The sequence below is a fragment of the Urocampus carinirostris genome, chromosome 15 (assembly GCF_059441175.1).
Source record: "Urocampus carinirostris isolate Australia breed hairy pipefish chromosome 15, RoL_Ucar_1.0, whole genome shotgun sequence".
In the NCBI taxonomy this organism is placed as follows: Eukaryota; Metazoa; Chordata; class Actinopteri; order Syngnathiformes; family Syngnathidae; genus Urocampus; species Urocampus carinirostris.
Window position 1 is genome coordinate 14909154 of NC_142363.1, and position 26526 is coordinate 14935679.

The 26526-nt window shown below is 38.5% G+C and overlaps 1 protein-coding gene across 1 annotated transcript in view; it reads left to right on the forward strand.

Moving 5' to 3' along the window:
- The window catches only part of LOC148351660 (inositol-tetrakisphosphate 1-kinase-like), a 62573-nt gene that overhangs the window by 20329 nt on the left and 15718 nt on the right, over positions 1–26526 (forward strand). The window contains exons 4-5 of the mRNA XM_088354343.1: positions 15825–15950; positions 21055–21172. Of these exons, the coding sequence (XP_088210469.1) occupies positions 15825–15950; positions 21055–21172 (244 nt within the window). The remainder of the gene's footprint in view (positions 1–15824; positions 15951–21054; positions 21173–26526) is intronic.

Genomic DNA, 26526 nt, shown 5'->3' on the forward strand with positions numbered 1-26526 from the left:
ACATTCATTCAAATTCCTCCTCCATTGCTAAGTAGGCCGCCTTTGGGTGTAAAACTCCCGGGCTGAAAAAGGGGCCCACTTTGGCCCCGCCTGTGCTGTAAAACTCGCATACACCAAGTTGCTAGTCCGGTTTCTCTATTTTAATTATGCAGCTTTTATTCTGATTCCTTTTTAGATAGCACATTTAAGTAGCACTGCTTGTATAGCAAACACTGTTGTATGAATGGATTAATGTCTCACAAATGAGGACGGGAGTTTGTAAAATGTATAACTACTGCATTACAGTTTAATAAGACTTAATCACAATATTATAATTTGGTTTATTCATACCCATAGTTTTGAGCCACTGTTTAAACATTTACCAGAGTTGCACAGATAAGCATTTTACATTCAATCCTGTTCAGTCCCAACAACAGTTGTAGGTTTTAACTCATCGGTTCTATACAGTAAATTAATCTCAACTTTTTGGGCTGCTTTTTAGTTTATTTTAAGTTTTGTCATTCATGTTTAATGTTTTTTGGTCTTTTATTGCATTCATGAATTCATGTTCTCTTGGTACTATTTTCTTATTTTACTTGATTAAAGGGATGTTGTGTGGCATTTACTGCCCCCTACTGGTAAAAAAAACATATTCATTTAAAACAAACTATTGATTTGAATAATAAACAAGAATACATGAACTTTCTTATAAGAGAACATTTTTTTTTTAGTAGTTGGTCAAGAAACCAATCGTGATTTATTTTTATGCAACTATATTACACGCAGATGTGCACAATCATGGGATCACATTTGGATAGGCACGTCAAACATTTAAAACTTTCAAATTGTCTAAAAATTGGCCCAAGTAAAAAGTTTTAAGGGGCTGTGAATTGGTCATCTCTAAATGGCCATGTTTGTCAACGCCTAAACCTACCCTTAGAACAATGTGTAAAATACAATGTTTAGTCTTTCAGATAAAATTCGACAAAGTACTAGGTAAGGTTCCCATGCTTCACCTATTTGCAGGCGTTTGATTGCAAAAAACGAATTCAAGCGAGAATATAAACCTTCTATTTCTGTGTGTTCCAACTCAGATTACTCAATATTTGTAGCACTTGCAGTGATTACTTCAGTTTGGGACAAAACTTATTACCTTAGTATTACTTTTCAAAAGAGACCAAAACCATCCATATTCTCCAAACGGTTCAAGAACAGCATGTACGTCTTGTATTGGGATTTTAGGCTAATTTTACAGGAGCGGTTAAGAGTTAAATACCTAAGTTAACAAAACATTTCCCTGGGCCAGTACACACCAGACAGTCACTAACTGTTCATTAGAAAATGAATAGAATTCAGCTCACTGCGGAAAACTTCTTGTCAGTAAGACGGAAGAGAAATTGGTTCACGCTTTTCTTTCAGACTCACTATTCTAGTATGATGCTTCTCCCCCCCATCGCCCCACCTAACACTTTGCAAATTTTTTTCCCGCGCTACACCGTCCATTGCAGGACACCCAGTTAGAAGCCGGTCATGGGAATAATCCCAATGTAAGCATGCTTTACCTCCCACTGTGTTTTCAGCTATTCAGATACTAAGAGTGGCTCGCATAGCCTTCCACACTACACTTCATTTATCTCTCTGTGAATTTGATCCCTGTGCAAAATGAAAGACTGAATGTACTGTATTTTACGGAACTATAAGGTGCACCTAAAAAACCCAAATTGGTGCGTCCTAAAATCCTGTGTACTCTATATACGGAGGAAATCAAAAATGACCACTTGAGGCAGCTTGGTCTAGTGGATAGAACAAGGCGCTCTCCCTGCAGCAATCCGGTCCGAATCCGGTCACATCCAATGTTTTGCAATCGTGATCGGTGATATATTTCGACTGATTGATTAATGTACAATTACGATATATATTTAAATGCTGTGAAACCGTAGACCTTACTGTTGTTTTTTTCCATGCACCTTATAGTCTGCAGGGTTCATACATGTGCTTGAAATCCTTGAAAATGCTTGAATTTTTAAGTTGTGTTTTCAAGGCTTAAAAATTGCCTGAATTTTGGGTGAAGTGCTTGTAAACGCTTGTTGCTGTGTATTACAACAAGTCTACTTCAAAATGACGCTGACACTACTCTTTGGGGTTGTAGCTTTGCCATTGCATTTCTTCCCTGGTAGCATTAGTTTCTATGACATTGCCCTATGAGGTGTCATCACTCCTTACAGGAGGGAAGGTGCATGCTTCACCTAAACAGGGCACTATGAAATATGTATTAATGCAAGGGTTACGTATTAATTATGGTCATTTATTATGGATTATGCAAAAATTCAAGTTAGCCTTTCCCAGTGGTGAATTGTGATATGAAGAACTTCTTGCAATTTAAGAATGTAAGCTACATATTCCTGTCAATTTACCCAACACCTATATTTGGATAGATATGTCTCAAAAATAATAAATAAATGCATACGCAAGAGTAAAAATCGCATATGTGAAGCGCAGATATATTTGTGTATCGGCAATATACACGATTCACACTGAATTTCTTCTTTTAATGGTCCTGGAGAAATTAAAAATTGGCTCTAAAAGTCCATAAAGAATGCTTGAATTTGGCCAGGAAAAATGGTGTACACACCCTGTAATTTGTGTTGTTTCCCCAGCCTTGAGTTTTGAATCCTATCGCATGTTTTACAATTGTTCTCAGCGATATTTTTCGACTGATTGTGCAAACCTAGCCCTTACTGTAGTTTTAATTTAATGCCACTTATAGTCCGGTGCACCTTATTTATGGATAAAAAATATAACAAAAGACAATTTTTTGGGGGGTGCGCCTTACAACATGGTGTGGCTTATAGTGCCGAACATATGGCAATTTTGGGGGTGCTGCCTCTGTTACCCATTAAAAGAGCTTGTATTTTGCTGATACCCTTTGACACCACTGTTTTCCTGTTCTGCTGCACCCAATTCCATTCATCACCCTGTACTGTAGTGACTGCATCACAAGGGAAGATAATGACCGCCTTTGTATACCTCAGCCCCGTTACACAAGAGGGTGTACAAAGCTGTCTTCTCCCGTTTCCCTGGTAAATTATCTGCTCTACAATCCATCAACTGGGTTTTCATTAAATCAATGTAGCAGTTTCCAAATCAGTGATAAGAAAAAAAGACTTTCGATTTTTGGGCTCTACGCACAACAGAAATATCCATAAAAAAAGAAAAAGAGAACTTGCTCTAGACTCTACAGTACAATAAATAACATTTTATTTGTGCAACCTTGTCCCTAGAGTCAGACTGACTAATCCCAGTGATAACAAGCCAACCTTATCTATTCTTGGATAAATTGTATCACTAGGGAGATGAAAATAATAATGTTGCGATTAACTGCAGACCAGACTGGGGTTGAACTAGGCTCCAGCTCACATGTTAATTAACCCAGTGGGGATAATTTGTGTTAAAAAAAAACAAAATAAATAGACAAAATATTGCTTTTTCACATGGGATAATTTTCTTTTTGAATGCAATACTTTGGGTCATGATCCACGTCATCTATGAATTGTGCACAAACATAGATTAATGTCAAGCCAGTCTTCTTTTTTTGTCCAATATGTTGTGATGTTTATAGTCCCTACAGCACACACTAGAATCCCAATTGTAGGCAACACTTAGAAGTCACTCACTGTATGCATGCATATTCATGATATAACAAAGAAAGAAAAACACAATAAATGTACCAAGGAACTGGTATCAAAAGGAGTTTAAAGTAATAAAAGCCTAATTTGTCTGAATGTAATTCACGAAGATGCATTGAGAACCAAAATAATGTTTGATCATTTATAACATTAATAGCATGCTATTTTTTTTAATTGTTGATTAATTGATTGAGGGTAACTATGCTTGTGCCTTCATATGTTTTCATAATTACATGCTTCGTTTACATTGTTATTATGTTTTTGTGTTTTCTTTTATCATCCCTGCAAGCCTTAGGATCTTTTGCAAATCATTACATAAGAAAAACACAGTATTGTATTGCTGACTTGTTAAGTCTTTGCGTAGCGCACGAGATTCCAAATTGAATGAAGAAAAAGACATTGTGGGAGGGAGTTCAGCTAAAAGCATATCAGAATTTTCATTGAGCCGTGAGGCAAACCGATAGCAGACCAGCATCTTGTATGACGTTAACTAATAGCAGACAGGAATCTTTGAGACCAATGCGCCCGTGTGACTGGCATATGCAAAATAAATTAAGTTCTTGGGCACCAGAAAGATCTTCATTGACATTGTATCTTGAGGAAAAAGCTGTAAAGAGGGGTTGCAAAAACATCTTATTCACATTTTAGGTGAAAACATCATAAGGTCATATACCGGGGTCACTGTACTTCATATTGGTCAGCTCACTAATTGGGCGTTATTTAAACATATTCTTCCCAGTTCTGGGGGGTATCATTAAAATTAGTTATTTCGGTGGGGTTTCGCCAATAACTACCTTTGTGGTTCTCTAAAAATATGCACAATTATTGAATGAATCATACTTTTGAGTTGTAGGTGAGAGTACCATTAGATGAACGATGACTCGTTCGATTTTCCACTAATGTTCCAATTATTGTGCGACTATAATTATAGTCTAATTATATGATTGCTCACCTGGTAGCCTTTTTATCATGGTAATGGTTTCCTTCTTAACTTCATGCCCCTTCTAATTTCTGAATCCCATATATGACTATGTAATAACTCAGTTGTCTTTGATGTTAAATAAAAACTCACAAAATGTCCATGTCATATTTTGTAAGTGTGGTGTGAGACGTTAACCCTCTCCAGAGACTTGCCGGCGACGTCCTTTTTTGAGAACAAAAACAGACAACCCTTGGGATTTGATTTTCTAGTTTACATGTGGGAAAACACTTATTTTATTTTAGACATTATATTCACATCTAAAAACAGAAGCTTTTTGTTTTTATATGTTCGTGTACATAATCGCTTCTCCGGGCAGCATATACATCACATCCACTATTGAAGAATTTGACTCGCTCATTACCGGCCCTTGAACCTCCGCTTGCTTTTTTTTTTTCACCAGCTCATCAATACTGACCCCTGTGTATGGAGCCCTTGAGGCCCATCCTTGCAGCAATCTGTACAGATTAGCCCGTCTGTAACTCAGCGCTGATGAGATTAAAGTACTGTTCTTTACAGAGTCAATATTCACTCTCTAAAAGAAAGCCAGTGGCTGTAAATCACTTCTGCATGACTGAGCTGAGCAGTAGTTGAGTTACTTATTTTATTATAAAGCAAATATTTCCAAATTATTTGACTTTATTTTACTTTAGTTGTGGTTGTCTGTTTTCTATATTTCCTGTACAATTACCTGTTGTTATCCTATGAATTAACAACATTTACATGACAGGCTACCAATATGACTTACTATATGTTCTGGATTATAAAATGCACCTGAGTTTAAGTCATACTAAGCCATATATGTGTGGAAGTTAGGAAAAACAGACACATTTTTTAGAATTATGTAATTATTTTACTACATAAACTTTTGGTCAAGATAAAGCTACTAGTCTGGATTGTAGATGAACACACTAGCTTTCAGCATAGAAAAAAACTACACTATTTTTGGACGTAGAAAACACTGCTCTGGTGATAGCACGTCATGTTCGTTTATGTAATTAAAAATTGTAGTTTTTGTCGCGCTTGATACACCACGAAGAAAAGAGTCTTCTTATGGCTGGTTTTGAAATTATATATACATTAAAAAATCTGATTTTATTCAGCCAAACTCTAAAAACATGTGTCTCAATGTTTTATGTTAATCCTATATATCAAGTCAACCCCAAACCATTGACAGGATTCTTAATAATCAGTTTATCAGTATTTTATCATATAATAGAGGAGATACCAGCTCGGTAGCCTAGATGGTAGGGCGCCCGCTCTGAGACTGGGAGGTCGCTGGTTCAAGCCTCGGCTGAGTCATACCTAAGACTTACAACATTGGTACTCATTGCCTCCCTACTTGGCGCTCAGCATTAAGGGTTGGAGTTAGGGGGTTTGGTCACCTAATGACTAAAAATGGCTGCGCCCTGTTTGGCTGTGGCTGCATCGGCTCGCTACAGTTTAACTGTACGGGTCAGGTGGATCGACATTTCGTTCTGTGCGCATTGTTACAAAGAATGACAATAAAAGTAAATTCTATTCTATTCTTTTATTCTTCTATACTAAGGGTCGGACCGGACCAAAGATTGTGTTGGGGAATGAGCACAAGAACAGTTCAAAAGAGAGTGCAGTACGGAGGACAAAAAAGAAATTAAGAAAAATAAAAGAAGTCAAAGCAGGAAAATAATCCTTATTTGGACTCATTTCATTATAAAAATGGCTCAGAAAGTCAAGTAATGTTTATTTGTATAGCCCCTTAATCACAAGCCTCAAAAGGCTGCACAGACTACAAACTAATAATTATCGCGCATTGTCTATTACTGACAGAAGTATCTGTATAATTCCCTCAAAGCTTAGCACATTGTGTTTCTAAATGTCAATATTCAGTAGAGACTAATGATATTTTTAAACATTTATTGTTGCGTGGTTTTTCAGAGGTTCTGTCTTATTTCAGTCAACATTGGTGCTTGCTTGGTGGTGTGTTCGAGGGCAATGCGTGGGACACCCCCCGGCATGCTCCTGGGAATGCCTAGACTGTCACCCACCGGGGTCTCACAAAATTCAATGGAAAACGCTGAGATAGGTCTCATATTGGCCCAGAAACCTATCCGATTGTATTTGGTTTCATCCAAAGTCTCTGATATACAAGCAGTGAATTTTTTTCTGTCACTGCTTTTACGGCAACTTCTAGAATTAGCTTGCAGAGATCAAAACAAATATTTGTCTGAATGAATTAACTAGTTGTGTTGGCCATGAAGCCGAATCAGATTCATTATTAAATTTGAACTGTTATATGTCCAATTCAGATTAGAAAAAAACACTACAGCATGCCTATTTTCTGCAAATATCGGATCGGAGGAAATCGTATGGGAATACATGTCTGGATTAAATATCAGTATCATATCGGAGATAAAAATGTTGCAAAGGGAGACACCCAGGTGGCAAAGCGCTAGATTATAAGGTGATATCAAATATCCTCAACAAAAGAAAGGGATAACACAAAGGCTTCTTCTGTTGTACTCGTAATTGGCCTTTCGTTCCCACTTTGTACAGCCACACGTTTTTAGCTTAACATTGACCTTCATGTTGATCTTCTCGCACTGTTTGTTTAGCCTATCAGACACATACGTTCACACTAGGATGTCAGACGCGGCACTGCCTATTAACTCATCATTAATCCTTATCTGAGCTTTGCACACTCCCTTGTCAAAGCAATCCTGGGAAGAAAGTTGAGGCCAGGTGAGATGAAATAAAGAAATAGGTGATAACTTTATAGAATTATCCTTTGCTTTGCCGTACAGTGGCACCTCTCGATACGAGCACCGATAAACACGAGAATTATAATAGACGAGTTTTATATGGAAAAAAAATCTTGCTCTGCATGCTACCAAAAAGCCAGATCACGAGACTACCACTAGAGACTGCTCGAGGCCACTCACCACTCGTGACTGCTCATCGCTGGTCCCAGTTGGGGCATGCAAACTACTACAGGCAAAAAAGGGAGTGCTGTGATCATTTTTGTGTATGCGTTCATTTCAAGTTTACAGCAAGTATCTCGATTTCATACCCGTCAAACTCGGCCAACTGCTCCCCGTATTAATGTTTGCGTTTTCCCTTAAGCGTTTATATTCCTTACTAACGTAACTCGGCACCTATATGCTTACAGAGTTACAGACAGTCCATGCAGAATACCGCAACAATACAGCGTGAGCTATCTAAATTATGTTTTTGATTGCTACCAGTGACTGAGACAGTCAAGATCAAAGCCAAAATGGGAAAGACAAGTACAGTCTCACTGTTTTTTTTTGTTTTTTTTTTAATGTAATTCATCTTAGAAAAATTGTTGTACGGATTATATTGTGTTTTTCACAGGGATAGGAATGTTTTTTTTGTGGTACGTTTTTGCTTTTTTATTTTTTTAATTTCCATGTACACAATTTTAAATAATTGAAAATTTTATAAAATACGGGGAAAGCGTATAAATTGACAGGTATACGATCGCCGTCACTCCTCCCACATCCAAGCTACTCCGCACGCACATTCCATGATAAATGCTCATCATGGACTCGCATTTTATTTAGTTAATATCATCTAATATCATCTTATTTTTGTGTTTTATCTTTGATAACTATTTGAATGTGTATTGAGTCGAGGTAAGATCTTAGGCTCAGTCCGAGTCTGATCCGACCCAAAACTCTAGAGCGTTGGGGGGATTGGTGGTTGAGATAATAATAATAATAATAATAATTTCCTTGTATTGTCATTCTGTGTAACAATGTACACAGAACGAAATGTCGATTGCACCTGACCCGTTGTAGCGAGCCGATGCAGCCGCAGCCAACAGAGGGCGCCGCCGACCACTTTTTAAGTCTTAGGAATGACTCGGCCGGGGCGCGAACCACCGACCAGATTTGGCCCAAAACACCCCTCCTCCTCCTAAATAAAATATAAAACTATAGGTTTTCTTTGGGCTCAGTCCCTCAAATTCAGTTAATTTGTCGGGCTCGGTTTGGGCCGAGGTTAAATAATGGCGGGGCGGGTCGGGCTGGATTTTTGTTGGCCCGATCTTACCTCTAGTTTTTAGTGATAAGGAAGATGTGTTATATAGCTATTTAGGGTTTCTTTTGGTATGCTTTTGGGAAGAGTGGAACAGACCAATACGTTTTTTATTATTTCATATTGGGAGAATTTGTTCGTTACTCAAGCAATTCAAGCTACCCTAGAACGATTTAAGCTTGTATAAAGAGGTAACACTGTATTTGGGACAATGGAGAAGACCAGAAAAAATCTATAACTTTTCTCGTTGGCATAAGACTTTGACTTTTTTGACTTTGCCACTTAGTCTGTTCAGCAATGTTACAGAATATGGCAAACTTTTCTCATGTGACCTCGGTCTTGTCTAAAATCATTTCTTTCCCATGAGCGTAGCCCGGCCCCATTACGACGTTACATCAAAGCTGGAAATATATCGGCCCTGACCTGGCCTCTCCCCTCAGGTTCTCCTCTGTTTTCTCTGCCGTCCATCACCACCAAAGCTCTCGGTCCCAGAGGGGTCGGCGCAGACGTCAGTTGACATTTCTGCTTTAAGCAGCACATCAATGACTTTACCACTGGGTTTTCCAGGGGAGCTCTTAAAGTGGGCTCGTTCAGTTCCATTATCTGAGATGTATTTGTTTTTTACATCATCTGACTTTGGAAGAAATATGTACGAAAAAATAATTCTTGGTTTAAATAGTCTTTGTCACAGCAGCTCTTGTTTTAGTCCCGGACCGGAGCTTATCCACAGGTGACGGCATACTTTTAGTTGTGCTGACTTAACCATCTTTCAAGCCATGAAACCAAGCCTACATGTCTCATACATCTGTCATGTTCCTCAACCACTGCTTATAATCTGCACACTAAAATATCCACAAACTTTTTGGCATATTACTTAATTGGATGCCAAATATTTTCAGAGGACCAGTGAAATAAGAACAAGCCACTTTAGAGATTTTTTTTTAAGGATTCCCCCCCCCCAAAAAAAATGTTTTCTATCATGACTTGTACACAAAAATGTATTATTTCACCGCCAGAAGAAAAATATTCAGAAATATAACTTCAGACTATTGTACATATTCCTGTTCAGGGGCTCCTATTATCAATTATCAATCCCCTAACATTTTTGATCAATAGAATTATATTGTGCATTTAACAGAGAAGTGATGATTCATTTTAGTGGTATGTGAATATGTATCATACTTACGCAACTGTTTTTCAAAAATGTCGTCAAGGCGTAACGCAAAGAAATAATAAAATGTTTAAGTCAGTCCACGAATTTTGTTTTTCATTGTTGCAAAAACACCAGGTTGTCTTGCAGGAATCACAGTGGGAATGTTATCGTCGCCTGTTGGTTTAACCTTTAGTGAAAAAAGAACAAGCTATTTTGGGGCTCTGATTCTATTAAAGACAGTAATGCTGCTTTTCCTCTGCATGGGAGCGACCTGGCTTTTAAAGTGCTTCGATGTCGTTAAAGTAAATCAGCAATCTTCTGTCATTTGTCACGAAATGTCAATCATGATGTCCTTGTCATTTCAGTATGTATGATAAAGTATGACAAAATAAGCGGACTTGCTAGCAATAGCTTAATATGCTAAGCACTGCGCTAAAAGGCCATGGTGGTGGCCAAACGGCAATTCAGGATTATACAGAACAGTCAAAATATTCCACCTTCCTCTAAAAGTTGTGTGTGTGTGTACTGTATTTCATACAAGAGTGAGGATATGCAGTAATCCCTCACTACGTAGCCCTTTGGTTATCGCTATTTCACTGATTCCCAGATTCTGAATCGAATTAAAATGTCTTTATTGTCATTGATATCAACATATTGCGCATTGTGTTTTGAGCGGGCAGCACATTGCATGCAATCATGGGGCGGATTGGGGATGGCTTTGTGTGTTTGGTGGGTGTGACTATCTGTATGTTTGACAGTGATAGGCTGGTGTATGCTGTCAGTCAAACAGCGGAGCGGGCACACAAGTCACCCAAGTTCAGCCCAAAACAAACGGCGTCAGCTAGCTTTTAGCGGTTTGTTACATAAAAAAAAATCCAGCAATTAAATCAGACTCTGAGGAAATTCAGAAAAGGGCAAATAAATGGGTATTAGCAGTGGGTGGTCGGTGGAGTGTTATTAGGTCCGGAAAAAGACTGAGGCGTCTTCAAAAGAGAAGGCAATAGCGAGGCGGCAGGTCCGTGTTGTGTGTTTATTGTAGATCTATAGCTGTTATTTTGTTACAGTTGTATAGTCTCAGTTGGAAAGGATGTCATCTCGAGGTAAGTTTGCGGTAAGGTGCGCCCAGTACTTTGTGGATTATCACTTTTCGCAGGCGCTTCCGGTCCCCATTAGATGCGAAAACCAAGGGACTATTTACTTCATTGCATTTTTTGTTGTACTGCTGTATTACAGTAGATTTTAAACAAAAATTTCAGAAATACTGTAGATCTTCCCTATTTGTAGTCTGACTGGAGCTATTGTTGAATTTTATCTTGGATAAAGAAGAAAAACATAATCGTGGGATGTTTTAAACCTCGGTGAAGGAACTACTGCTCTATAATGAGTAATCTGTTCATTTTTATAATCATTAACTCGTTCTTCCTTTGAATGTGGCCCACCCTTGACTAACCGAAACCACGTAGCGTTTTATGGTCTGGCATTGATCATCGCCCCCATGGTGCTGAAAGCGGGTTTGCATACTGCGGTTTGTACCGCCTGACCTCAGGAGGTTTATTTGCGCAGGTGCTTCGATGTTACATTTGAATTTGCATGCAGGTTCGTCTGTTTTTTTTGCTTATATGATTTTATTTTATTAGGTTTGGTACTGTACAGGAAATTGTACTATACTTCTTGATGTGTCAGTTTTATCTTAGCTAATCGGACATTTTAGCTTGATGCCCTTAACCAAGATCTGGGTAGGGCATTTATCTAACAATTTGCAAAAAATGATACTTTTTACTGCTCCTTGCAAATTAAAGTCTATTTCAAAAAATGAAAATCGTGCCCTCTATTTTGTTAATAATTAGTTTTCTACAGTTTTCCCCTTTTTCACAGTTAATCATATTTCAAATTTGGTGAATTTCCGCAAAGAAGGAAACCAGGACTAGAGTGGAACAAAATTAATCTGTTTAATTGTGCGCACGCGCAGTTGCCTCATCTGGGATATTTTTATGCCGCAAAGCACTGTGGGACTTGTACACCGACAAACCCTGGGTTTCTCACTGGAGTGCTGCGGCACAGTGGTTCAAAAACAATGGACTAGACTATATGCAATATTTTAAAAATGTTCAATATTCAAGCAGTTTAGTCCTCGACTTGTAGTTCAACTTTTTCACTTGTCCTTTCTATGCGTTTGACTTTGACGCCCCTGCCATATATGGTGGAGCAAAGTTGTGTAAGTACATGCTTACGGGAAGCGACGTGCAAGCACTTGAAAACAGAAACGGACGACACTTTTGGCGCAGTAACAAACAGGTTACTTCGTTGATTTTTGGTTAGTGACATAAATTAAATCCTTTAATTAATGTCAAAAGTTAAATATGGACGTTTATGACTTTTGTTTTCGTGATGACGTCACTGTTGCTGATCAGGTTGCTCACAAACTTGGAAACGATTCATTTGGAAGCTCCATTTGGTACCCGGGAAACAGAATGCAGTTCTTTGTTTGGTTTGAGTGAACGTGCACTCTTAAAGTGACTGCAAAATTCTTTGATTGCACACAAAAATCCGCAGAACTAATTAATATAAAAAAAAATCTGCAATGAACTGAGGACACGAAAGTTGAACAGAAGTATGATGAGGGAACACTATTCCTTTCTCAAAAAATTGGTGAAGTCTTGTATTAGTGGGCTAAACTTTTCTTCAGCAAGGTGCCCTTTACCCAAAATTTATAACCGTTTAAGTGTGCTTGTGTGCTTTTATCTTTCTATAAGAACTGAATTTTTCTACTTGCCAACAACTTGGCTGGTGCACACGATTTTAAATTTCAAACAAAGGATAATTCAAGTTCTGTTGACTTTGGTTTGCATGTAAAGGATGACCGACCTTCTTCACTGGTAATAAAATAAATGTTTGTTAAAAAAAATGCTAAGATAATTTCAAAGAACATTTGCATTAGCTTTAATTTAATTATGCTTATAAGTTTTACGATTTGGCTGCTGTGTACTTCACAGTGAAAATTAATTGTGCGCTTTATGTGATAAAAAGAAGCAGATACATTTGTCAGTTGATTCAGGCACTCACTTTTACCCCTCTGTATGGCTTTTATATGAAATAACCATCAAAGATCAACTCGAGAATGTTAAAATTCCGAGTTTCCATCTGTACGTCATTTGCCTGGCGGCCTGCCAGGCTTTCATTCCCCTTAGACTTGTAAATAAAGTGTTTTGAAAGTTCAGAAGTTTAATTATTTTATATTAAATTCAAATGTGTTTAATACTTAAAAATGCTTATGACCGCGCTACAATGCATTTATGAATGATTTATGAGAGTAGCCCTTCTTTGAACCAGGGTTCATGGAATATTTAATGCTTTATGTTTTTATTGTCACTGTCTTTTTCCGCCTTTTATGTTTACTATAGCTACAACATTATTACTACCGTATTTAACGGACTATAAGGTTCATCTAAAAACCCCAAATTGGCAAGAAAAGTGAACGTGCCCCTTAAAACCTAGTGTGCCTTATATACAGCAAAATACGGCGGCTAAGTTTGGGTAATGCATCAAGTAATTATTGGTGGGCGGTATTTCACAAGGTTTTTTGGGTATACCAAATTTGTGCAAGGATTGATCCTTCGATAAGTGTCGCTGACCAAACAGGATTCAAACCCGGGTCGTGGTGAAGAGAGTGCCAACATTAACGTTGCAAAAAACAGAAACAGAAAATGGAAAATGTTTCAGCAAAATACTAAGCAAGCTCTTTTCGTATGTATACATATTAAACCGAGAGGTTATAGACGCACAGTTGGAGAAACAGAGAGACTGTTGTATTTTAATTCAATTTATTTGGGCCCCCTAGGGAAATTCATTTTCACCGACAGTACTGGGGTGGTACAGTCAGTGCTGTGGCAGCAGAGCATGCGCCAAATGACCTATTTACAGCACCTGTTTTTTCCAGGCGGTCTCTCATCCAAATACTTACCAGGCCCTACCCTGCTTAGCTTCCCGAGATCAGTTGTTGTCAGGGTGGTATGACTGTAGCAGGTGACCTATCAGAATGCACTATATAAATCAGTATTTCTGGCATAGTGATTAAAAATAGTGTGAGAATGAAAAACCTCTATTGCCTTTTCAAATATCATCTGTACCACTGGTGGCTCAGTGGTAAAGTTTCAGCGTCAATACGGGTTTGATTCCCATTGCAAACATCTATCTGTCCGTTATCTGCACCGCTTATCCTTAGTAGGGTCGCGGGGGTGCTGAAGCCCATCCCAGCTATCTTCAGGCAGTGGGCAGGGGACACCCTGAACTGGTTGCCAGCCAATCGCAGGGCACACTGAGACAGACAACTCACTCATTAACACCTACGGACAATTTTAACCGGCCATTGCAAACAATATTTTGCAATTTTAATCAGCACTACCAGTGTCTGAAACAACGTCTGCCCCGACGCCAGGGGCGTGCATCTTTTACGTCGGGCGTACAACTTACAAAACGTCTCCGCCCTGGTGGCGAACAACTTAAAAAAAAAAAAAAACAATCAAATCAAACATTTGCTTTATTCAGATTTCAAAATCTTAGTTTGGTTTGGAAATTTCAAAATTTCGGTTCGTTTGGCAATTTGCATACTCTGCAGCCGATCAGAAGCCTGCATCGTATAAGTTCGTGCTTCCGGACTTTCCCGATCGTTTTAGGGTCACGCATTTGCCAATCATTTTACAAAGTAGACGCACAGAGAACGCAAGAAAATCTGATAAGAATAGAAGAATAGAAAGAATAGAATTTACTTTTATTGTCATTCTTTGTAACCATGCACACAGAATGAAACGTCGATACACCTGACCCGTACAATTAAACTGAACCAAGCCGATGCAGCCGCAGCCGCAGCCAAACAGAGCGCAGCCATTTTAGTCATTAGGTGACCAAACCCCCAATTCCAACCCTTAATGCCGAGCGCCAAGCAGGGAGGCAATGAGTACCAATGTTGTAAGTCTTAGGTATGACTCGGCCGAGGCTTGAATCAGCGACCTCCCAGTCTCGGAGCGGGCGCCCTACCATCTAGGCTACCGACCTGACTCCTTAGGAATCAAGCCAAAACCTCAGCCCCAGAAGAAAGATTCAAAAGAAGCTAACAAAATTTATGACACTACAGAAGGTAAAGGATCGTGGAAAGAGGAGTTTGCGTGGCTTGTACAGACGACGCAACGCAAACATTGCATGAATGAAGATGAGTAAATCCAGGTACATACTGTTGGCAGATGGAAAACAGCAATGTCATATACATGCAATGAATGTTATAAGTAGATGTATGATAAACTTAATTTTAAAGTGTTGTTCTGTTATATATTCTGATTATCAATCCTTAATACTTTGCAGCAATGGTTTTTTTGCGATGAGTTGTCTTATTATGTTTCAATTTGTGAAAAATGGGGCAGGCATTTTTATGGCTGGGCAGGCAATTTTTCAGAGTTGTCTGCCCTGGTCTCAGGTAACTTTTTGTCATGAGTTTCAGACACTGGCACTACTTATCGACTGATTAATATCATAAATCACTTATAATATGCTGTAAGTGTTTAAGGAGCCCAACGGTTGCGCGGTAGCTCTTACTGTAGTCTTGATTTTATGCAGTGCACCTTACGTATGAAAAATATATGACCAAAGACAATTCTTTGGGGGTGTGCCTTATAATCCGGTGCGCTCTATAGTACAGAAAATATGGTTCTGGTTTGTTTTTTTTCGTGTATATTTTATTTGCTTTGTACCCTCATAAAAGTCACAATATTAGTGAGCTATAAGATGCATATTGTAGTTTTATCCAAATTTCAGTGAGGCTCAATTCTGAAGATCTTCATTTTCAAACATTTATCCTCTCTTTAGGCTACAGTATTTTATCACAATTATGCAACTTGAAAGGAAATCTTTCAGAACGGTATCGTTTTGGCCATGTAGCGTAGTGAGTCATCTCTCCCCTTGTATGAACCCAGCGTTGATTTTTCTATTTTCTCCTCAGCTGGACCTTAGCCAGCCTCTAGAAGAGCAGGGTCCCCTGGATGTCATCATCCACAAACTGACGGACCTCATCCTGGAGGCCGACCAGAATGACTCTCAGGCGGTGATGCTGGTGCAAAGAGTGCAGGTATTGTTCACCAACAGTTCGCTCTATCCCGATTGCTTTGTTGCAGCTAAAAATCAGCACATTAACAACTTATGGTAACTCATAAATCCTCACAACTTTTTGGGAACATCCCAAAGGGAGGGACATTACATAGACAATAGGCCAGTGCCCTAAATATTACCCCATACTCATATTAAAAATAATTGTTTGCTTAGCTTGGGATGTAAAAATGTATTTAAGGTTTGATAACTTAGTTTAAATCTTGATGTGGAAAACTCATACTGTGCGAGCTGTGATTTGATTTGGCTTCCGGCAACAAGTCATTAAAAACTTGGTTTTGGCCAGATATCTTTGGATCGCTTTATTTTTTCACCACTAAGCAGTGTTTCCCAAGTCACTGACTATCAAGAATTAGTCTAATGATTAATATTATTTTCTGAAATTTAGCATTAAATTTATTTCTTTTGTGGCAAATGATAATAAACACAAGAAAATTTATTTGGTACAAAAAAAATATCTTTTTTATAAAACATACTCCAGATTCGTACAAAAATGAAAAATAAATCCCTTATTTAAAACAAATTGGGCACAGCGCTCGGTTAGTAGAAACATAGGTCTTAAAATAAACCTCTGTCATTTGTTAGGGACCGGCGGATAAAAAAATTTAAATCAAGCATTACAACGTTTTGCTTTTTGTTCCTGTAAACCAAAAACAGGCTTATTAGCAGCGGTAAAATGGTAAATGAAATATTATGTGCATTTTATGAAGTTTAATTGTCAGCCGGAAAGTCGGTAAAAAAAAGAACTTAAGGATTTCTCAGCAGTTTGAAATCAAACAGTTTAATAATTGACGTTTGTCGTTTTTGTTTTAACTACTGATGTTCGTTCTTCCGACTGCATGCGTTTTGTTTCAAATACGTTGACAGGAACTGTCTGGTGTAACGCTCTAGCTCTCGTATAGAAATATATACGCATATAAAATGTACAATGCATGTCATCAAAACAGTATTGGCTTGAATGTTACCAGAATATTACAGAGGAGGGTCAGACTCAGTTTCATTCAACTGTCTAACTCCTCTCTTTAAATGTTCATGCATCACCAGGGTACTGCCATGATACGCAAGGTCTGCTTCGCAAACTTAGCAAGTATTTACAAGTAGTCGTTTCATTTTCCATATCCAGGCTCACAAACTGTTTTGGTACACGTACTTTGTGTTGACGCCATCATTTCTGTATTTTACTGCCCGAGACAGCAGTAAAGTGACTCTCAAGCAGAGATGATATTCTTGTAGTGATGCCTCACTCTGTTGGAAAAACTTAAATTAGGCAAGTTGAGGTAAGACAATATAACGTTTTTATTTCTTTGCTACAGTTTACATGTTGCGTTATTACTCTCTCAATGAAATGGTAAATGTAGGTTCATTCATTTTTAAATCTGGCTGTGCTTCACCAGACCCAAAGCTCACTGCATGTCAGTACTGAAAACAATCTGTAGAGATGGTGTGCTTCTATTGTGACCATAAACCAGTTTTTCTTGGGTGTCTGATGCAAGAATGCATGCTTAGTTACTGACAGTCGATGATGAAAGCGGTCAACTAAGTGACCTCTGTCATAGATTCGACTCTATGAGAACCTGATTTACACTGGGAGAGGCACGAGTATTTGACACAAGGGGTGGGCAACATTTTGAGACGTGGGCCACATGGATTTGAAAAAATATGCATTGGGACTGAAGAAGGGGAAAAAAGACTGATTGATGGATTTAATTTTTTATATATGCCGATAGTTTTAAATCCCTACCTCCGAAATAAAGACCATAGATACACCAATCCATTTTATTTTTGTTTGCATTTACCGGCAAGTTATTTTTCAGCGTATAGTTATAAATAATGGGACGATTTTATCCAATGTGTTTCGAAAAACTCAAATTATACAAAAAAAAATATTTACATGGAACTGAAAACTTTAAATAAAAAGTAAAAGCAAAGTAATATTTTCCATTTTTAAGCACTAAATATAATAATTTGCATAGAAAGACTACTTCAGAAGTGTTTTATTGCATGGAATTGAATATCTTGATGAATAAGTGATTTAAAAAAGCAACTTAAAACAAAAATTAAAGCTGCTATTTGAATGTTGGCCATTAGCGCGATGGAAAATATGTTTACATGGGGTACACAAATGGGCAAGGGATGAGAAAGACCCCAAAATATAAACACATTTCTATTCGTAATACTTTTTTAACAGATCTGTTAGTATTGTATTAAATTATTGTTTAATGATGTAAAAGTTGTTTCTGTTTTTATTCTCTAATAAAAAAATTACCTGAATTTGGGAGCCTCGCTGTTAGTTCTCATACTTATTATAGAAAGGAGCTAAAGCTTCTTTAACCCCTTAATAGCCGCCGTCGAACTGTTGTGAAGCAAATATGTGTCTGTGTGATGTCACCAGTACCGAAATATGTCATGCCACATGACCTTGAAAAGCTTAAACTCTTGGAATTCAAGGTACAATTTCAAAATGTACTCGTTACAGAAACATCAGGCTCAGTCTGAAACGAGGTACCCAAAAACTACAAAGTTGGAATAGCTCACCAATAACACCCCCTGGTAGTCAACTAATGAGATGATTCTCTGCAAACATGGACATCCAGGTCCATTCAGTGAATCCAACCATGTAAAATATTTACTTAAAAACTCACGATAATGCCGACATATTAAAAAGGAAATCCGCCTAAAAGCATCTCTGCATTGTTGGACGTTCTGTATTGCAATCTGTCTGTTTCGCCACATAATTCCCATTTGCCGATAAACAGCCTCGTAAAAGTCCAGCACAAGTAATTCTAAAAAAGCTGTAAGCTTCTGACCTTTGATTGACTAAACTCTCTGCCAATTGCATGCTTTTTTCACGGTTCACAGCCAGCATTAGCCTTGAGGACCTGTATCGATAAAACTGACATCGCCTCGTTTAGCTCCAAATCTCTTTAGCTAGTAGTAACTGATTCAATTGATGATAGACTCATTGGTTATCCAGTGAAACTATGAAAAAAACAATACGCAGATGAGTGTTAGTAAAATTAGACCCCAAGATTAACATATGTAATGCCACTCGTTATTCATTTTGACGTACCATTTTTACGTGCAAGTGTACACAACAGTGATAGCAATGTGGAAAAAGAAATCCAACATTTACAACTCTTTCAAAAGTAATATACACAGTTACAGAAGTTTTAGTGCTATTAACTGGTCTTCTCCAAATAGAGGTAAGATCAGGCCTAAAAAAATCCAGCCCGACCCGACTTGCGGGTATAAAAGTCCGAACTAGCATAAAAACCCGCCTGATTAACTTAATCCAAAATTAATCCACAGACGCACGTCGAAGCCGCAGTGCACAGACCAAACGGTTAAAAACAGTATTCGTTTTGCTTTGGGTGTGCCTTGGATTGGGATTTTTGGCCAATTTTACAGGAGCGTTAAGGGGTTAAACTTTTGCAAATACACCCAGGTGCTATTATGTGTGTATTTTTTAATCCAGGCCAGTGCAATCGTATTGCCTTATACAGCTCGTCTGTGACTTGTACTTTTAGTAAAATAACATAGGGATGAATTGTTTCATAAAATGTTCTCCGGCTGATAAATGGTAGTCAGCAAATACAGCTTTGAGAGCGGCACTAAGCTTTGGCGACGTACAGTCGACATATTTAAATCTGCAGGTCAATATTTGAAGCTGGGCTCATTCTTTTCTTGTGCTTCTTTCAGCTTGGTTTTGGCGGCCACATTAAATCCGTTTGCAGACCCGATTCAGCCCGCAAGCTGTAGTTTTCCTAGCCTGGATTTAACACCCTCTTTTCGTTTACTTTGTGCTGAATCTGTTTTTTTTCTCTCCTTGGGATGCCAAAATCAGCTGTGGACAGTCCTCATTATCCATGTAGGCTTTCGACTGCTTCACTTTTGGTTGCATCATGTCAGTCTTACGTAAAGTCATTTCATCAGTAGAACACATTCAGATCTGGGTCAATCCTTAAGATGAAATCCTCACTTCTCCAAAAAGAGATTTCCATCGCATGCGTGCCCCTGGCGCATGTTTAATTTGAGTGTGACGGCGCTGCTGCTCCTTTTTTTTCGTTTTCAAAGAGCTGTGATGTGAAGAGGCAGCCTGTTAGTTTAACACGCTCGTCCGCCAGCTCCAGCTGACAGCGTTTGTGTGTCAGGAAAAGAAATTGCCTGGACGGTTGGCGGAGAAATCCACCGAGGCGAGATGGATCGCTCGCTGTTATGTAAAACAGGCAACCCCGTGCTGTGGCGGGGGGGTGGTATAATCCACGCTGGCGCGCTCTTCGTTCTCTGCTTGTGGACCCTCGAGCGGGATGTCGTTGTTTAGATGGCATCTCTGATTGCTTCTTCCATCAACTCCACAGATTGACTCCACACTGTTCACACGCGACATAGGGAACTGCTCACATTTGCATGTAATGGCAGTGATACAAAGTAGAAAATATAGGCATTCAGCATCCACATAGAAAGTTTCTACTTTTGACATTTATAGTGGTATCAAAAATCCTCTGCGCATAATCAGTGCCGTTAACGGCTATATCTGTCAAAAATCAGCTTTATCGAGTCAGGTGGTGAATGAGTTTTAGGGTAACTCGACATGAAAACAAATTCTTCACAATATGATGTGGTTGGGTGTCCTGATCTGATATTGATGAGAGATGCCCCGATATATCGAAAAAGGTGCATTTATGTTTTTTGTCAGAAGATAAAATGATAACTATTTGGCCCCCTTGAACTTTACTTTTTGCCATATTTCAGACTTTCAAACATAAAGATATAAAACTGTAATTTCTTGTGGAGAATCAACAATAAGTGGGACACAATCATGAAGTGGAACACACTTCATTGGGTATTTTAAACTTTTCTTACAAATCAAGTGGGGCAAATAGTTTTGTAAGCCACTGTAACTTAGATTTCCACCCACATTTAATTAACTTTGCGGTTGACACATAAACCTGACTGGAAAGGATTGGTCGCGATTGATCTTCACAGCTCCTGTATCGGTCTTACATAACTTAAGGAAAGGTTTCCTCAAGCCATCCTGGATAAAATTGCATGTTTTTTACTCTCAGGACTACATTGATGCCCATCCCGAGACCATTGTCCTGGACCCCCTCCCGGCTATCAGGACTCTCCTGGACCGCTGCAAGTCTTACCAGCTCATCCACAGGATAGAAAGCTGCATGCAAGGTCAGTTCAACAAAATGAAATGCTTCCATTCAGGAAAAAGTCCAGTTAAATGCTTATTTCCAGAATTATTAGGGATGGGCGCACACCCGAAGAATCATTATCAAACTGATACCACAATGCGGTTTGGTGTTGGTGTCAGTGTTGAGTCGATACCGGTACTCTGGTGAAATTGCTACCAAATGCTATGAAAATTCTGTAGTTTACGACACCAAGGTGTACAATATTCACATTTTCTATGGAAACTACAGAAATTGAAAGGAAAAACTAAGCTAGAAATTATTTTTTGTAATGACAATTTTGATCGTTTCTTGGTTATTTGTAGAGTATTGGTGCTATCTGCTGGACACTTGCAGAAACAGCAGGTTTGGTGTGCGTTTTTTTGTCTCAAAAAACGCTTTCAACTTAAAAGTGGTGCTCCTAAATGCTACAATAAATTTAAAATCTGAACTTTTTTTTATACATTTTGAAATATGATTTTCAATGTTTGGCAGCTCTCAAGCTTATCACACGCACACACACCAAACTCAATGTTGAATCAGCTGTGCCTGTAAGTGTTATACATTCTAATTAATCATTACGATTCAGTTCATTTTTACACACACATATAAGCTGAATTTTAAACTATGAGTACTGAAATTAGGCATACCTGCATACAACAAAATAACCTCAAGCATTATCTAAAAATAACAAAAGAAATCTCATTGAGTTCGATACATGCTGCCAGGTGGCTTCAGTTCCACTCGATTCAACAGTCAATTTTAGATAATGCATAACCACTACATTTTTCACATGCGTGCGGTGTCCCCATGCTTCCCTCTCGCCCAATTTTATCTTACTGTTCTGTCTTTGGGCGCTGTTCTGATTGTGTTTGAGAGGGACCATATCTCATTTTATTTCGATTGAGTGTGTTTTATTGTTTTTTTTTTTGCTCATTATAATGGGTCTTAAGAAAGTCAGGGATAAGGAGAAGGAAAAAGGGAAAACCTTCACAACAACGAATGATTCAAAGAAGAAAATGATCGTTTGATTTTAAGCTTTATTACCTGTATATTCATCTTTGTTATCTACTCATTTACACAAGTATCATTGTTTGGATACAGATTTCATTAATATTTCAGGTAAGTATTTCTTTTAGTATATGGCTATGTTGAAGCAGTTTTATAGGATGGGCTTATATAGCATGGCGAGTATATGGGGTAATCAATTTAAATGATTGTCACAATTCTCAACGAGTGCTTAATCTGATTATGTCCAAGCTAAAGTAATGATTCTATGGGTGGTTGCCAGCGTCATGGCAGCTCTGTCTTTGCTCTTCGCTTCCATTAAAGACATGCGGAAAACGGGCGACTGCAACGTCACCGTCCACTTGAAATACGCCCCCGTCGTTTCCAAGCAGATGTTTAATCCTCGCCTGTGGGGCTGGACGCTCACATTTTAAGTCGCCCCCACCCTTCCCTCGACGCCGTCTTTGCATCTTCTTGCTGCTGGAATCAGAGCTCGTATGTTTTCATGCAGCTTTCATCTAACCTCCTTTGTTGATTGTCGAGTTCTATCAAATCACTGCCGGGTCTTTTGACAGGAACCTATGACGATACGGGCGTGTTCTCTACCCACTCGCACTGTGAACACACCTGTGACTCATGCACATTTCCTGTCTGGCCATGTATGGCAGCGAAGCTTTTAGTGAAGATGAAGATGATGATGGTGTTTGTGTGTGTGTGTAGAGATGCAGTGATGAGGGATGTTTCACACATCGCCTCTCTGCTTTCCTTAAATAGGATCTCAACGAGACGTTTTTTTTTCTTTTCTTCAAACATTGAAGGTTACATAAACGGGAATCGTTGTCCCCCTCTGTGCACTTGGTTTGCAAAGGAAGACGCCCTCCACCCCCACCGTCCCTTCCCAACCACCAACACTCAGCTTCCATCAATGTAGGTGGTGTTGGCCCTGCATGCCAAACCTCCTTGACAACTATGGTTTGCTTTCGACACAAACACTGAAAGACATTATAATTTGACACCCACCGGCAGGCCGTTGAAAAAAACTGTGCAATGTTTTTGCCTTTTTGTTCATCAGTGCTGGTATCGGCAAACTAAATGAAACCCGAGATTGCGTCTTGAGTATCGATTAGAGAAGAGGGCTCTTAGTTTGGGTATGCATTTCTGAAATTTAAGATTTTATTCCAAAATATGTCAAATTTGTTTCTCGATTTCCGAGGTCGGTTTGATTTCTAATTCATTTTCAATTACCTTCATTTAATCTTATTATACACATATTCAGGTAACAGTGTCAGGGACACATTTTAGATGCTTTTGAATTGCCAATCGTATTACGTGTAGCTGGTTACATATTATTTTTATTTGTACAAATAATTACAGTAGTAATGCTATTAATGGCAAAATAATAGCTTTATACTTTATCTGGCGTGAAAGCTTTGGAGCTCAAGATTTAAAGTTAACTCCAGGGTTAGCTCCAAAATTAAAACACCTTCAAAGCTTTAACTTTGGAGCTATATATTCCTTTATAACACAAAGGATAATTCGAGAGTTGATGCAGCTTTAAAGCTTTTTACTTCGTTTAAACCCATATAAGCTATGAAACTGTTTTGACTTCAGTGTTGACTCCAAACTTAAAGCACTTATCAATATTTAACTTTAAAGATAACATTTCCAAGTTGTTTTAGCCCCACGGTTAACTGTAGATTTATCTTCACAGCTTTTTCCTCCAGAGTTAAAATTACAATCTGAAATTGAAGCAGTAAAACATAAATGATGTAGTTCCACATCTTCCCCACCTGAACCCTAAAGCTCTAAAGCCGTTTTGACCTCAAAATTAACTGTAGACTTAAATAACCTATAAAGGTTTAACTTCAGAGTTAAATCGTTAAAGCTCTTTTGACCCCAAAGCTAACTACCGAGTTGATATGTCTTTTAAGCCTTTTACTCAAGAGTTAAAGTCCTCACTCCAGACTTAACCATAGGTTAGTGAACTCTAAAGTTAAAAAAAAAAACAATAGCTTTAAAACTTGAACTTTGGGCTTAAATCTTTCAATACCAAAGTTGAAACAGCCTAAAATATTTTTGCTAAAGTTTTAACAAAACTAAAACTTTCGTTCTTTGATACTTCACAAAAACTTAACTTAAAATCGTTACTATGAGGGGAAAAAAAAATGACCTTACAGTGAAGATTCTTTTTCATATTTTAAAGGAGCTGTACGGAATTTTGAACTTTTTTACTTGCTGCTGCCATCTCTTGGCAAATGTCAACATTGCAGCCTCAGTCAGCTTGTTCATGATGAGCGACCAAGTAGTGTATTTCATGGATATGCTTGAATACACTCTGGCATTTGGATTGTACTTGAAACAAGACTTTTCTTACTTTCACCGTTTCCATGCTACACTAACAAATAAATACATAACTCAAAATCCTCCTACCTAATGTTCTGCCCTGTACAGCTTTTTCGAAAAGTAAGCTCAAAGCTAATATCCGCATTTGAAAATAAAGCATAAGGCATTGAATTCAGTTGGGCATTGTTAACACATCAAAATATGTATGTATTTAAATTTCAACATTTGTAAGGACACCTAAAATGATGCACCCCACCTTTTAAAGAATTATTTCTACTAAGATAAAAAGATACATTTCTGACAATGGAAAAAAAATCTCTGTGGGGTTGTGAACCAATACATTTACTCTGGAATAGTACATTTTTTCATCAATGTAGTTAACATACATTGTAAGGAAATTGATGCTGGTTTATTAGTGATCCCAAGAGCCAAGAAGAAATCCGCAAGTTTGAGAGCGTTTTTCATTCGGGCCCCGGTGCTGTGGAATGCTCTTTCCCTTGAGATTTGATCTCCAACCTCAGTGAAACTGTTTAAATCTAGGATTAAAACACACTTTTATTCCATAGAATATGAATGACCAATATTTCCTGTTGACAATATCTGTGTATTAATTGTTATAGCAACATCCATGGCAGCCTGGTCATCCCGGAAGGCGGATTACCTCATGTGCGGCCCCTTCTCAAGTTGAGGATTTTGAGTTTTTCCTTGCCCTCATGTAGGTTTTAGATCAGGGGATGGTGTCATAATAGTCTGGTTTGCAATAATCTGTGGTCTGTGCAGCCCTTTGAGACTCCTTGTGATTAAGGGCTATGCAAATAAACATGACTTGATATGGGATCGTGTAATGTAAAATTATCATGTTTCCTTGTTTTAGCCGTAGCCATACTAAGCATTAGTATTCAATTATTAGCACATGGGGTGCAAAAACAACACAAAAACATTCCGCTGAATAAACTTCAAATCTCCTTCCTTGTCCTTATCAGCCTGGACCACAAAGTAGCTCGGCCTCGCTGAAAATAAGTGCTCGGCAAAAGGTCAAAGAGACGTGTCTCAGAATAGGATTCAATAGCAGGATGCACTTGAAGAGCTTTTGCTGGAAAACCAAAATATTCTCATTCATCCGGGCCCTTTTTTTCCCTATTCTTAGAGCTTGGAATCAATCACAACCAGAAAGTTTATCAATTCATCACAAAACGGCCTGAGTCACCGAACAACCAGGTTCCGTCTTTGAGTACAACGAGCCAAACAAAACATTAAAGCATTAACAGTAATGGATCAGAGGCGCCTGGTTTTGTGTTACGGGCTGGAATCTACGTTTTCCTTTTGTATACTCGTCACGTTTTCACGGGCCGGACTGTTTTTGCCGGCGGAAACCGTCGTCAAGTCAACAGCATTTTTAAAGGCGCTCCGGATGAAACGTTGGGATTTGTTCAAGAAAAACAGATTGTCTCGAGCTTTCTTCCGCGGCCGCAGCGGTTAATCTGTGCCGTTGTCTCGTTCATGCGGGAGATTAATAATTAAGCGTAGTTGCGGCATGAGAAAGGCAAACACTCGGCGAGTGTGGAGCCGTCATGATAATAGACGGATCACTAATGGTTCATTTCAAGGCTACAGTAAACATTTTGCAGTGGATCCCCGAGCGATGGGGACGATCCATTCTGGGATGTCAGTTTCTGTTTGTCCTGTTGGAAGTAATTGAGTCAAACTTTTAGAACCTTAATTGCTTGAGAAAGCTTTAAAGGCCTAATGTATATTGTAGAGCGACACATGTTGGTGGGAAAATACTTTATTCATTTAAATAAAATATGATTCAAATTGTGGGCAAAAACACATGTACTGTCTCATAGACATGATTTGTAGCTTTAGGAGATTGTATTCATATTGCATAACTTGGTACACCCTTTAAAGACGCTAACACGTTGGGCTATCATCTTTTACGGAAACCCGAATGGCCATTTTGCATAGGTAGCTTGTGCCACTCCACAGCTAAACCCTGCATGTGATGGT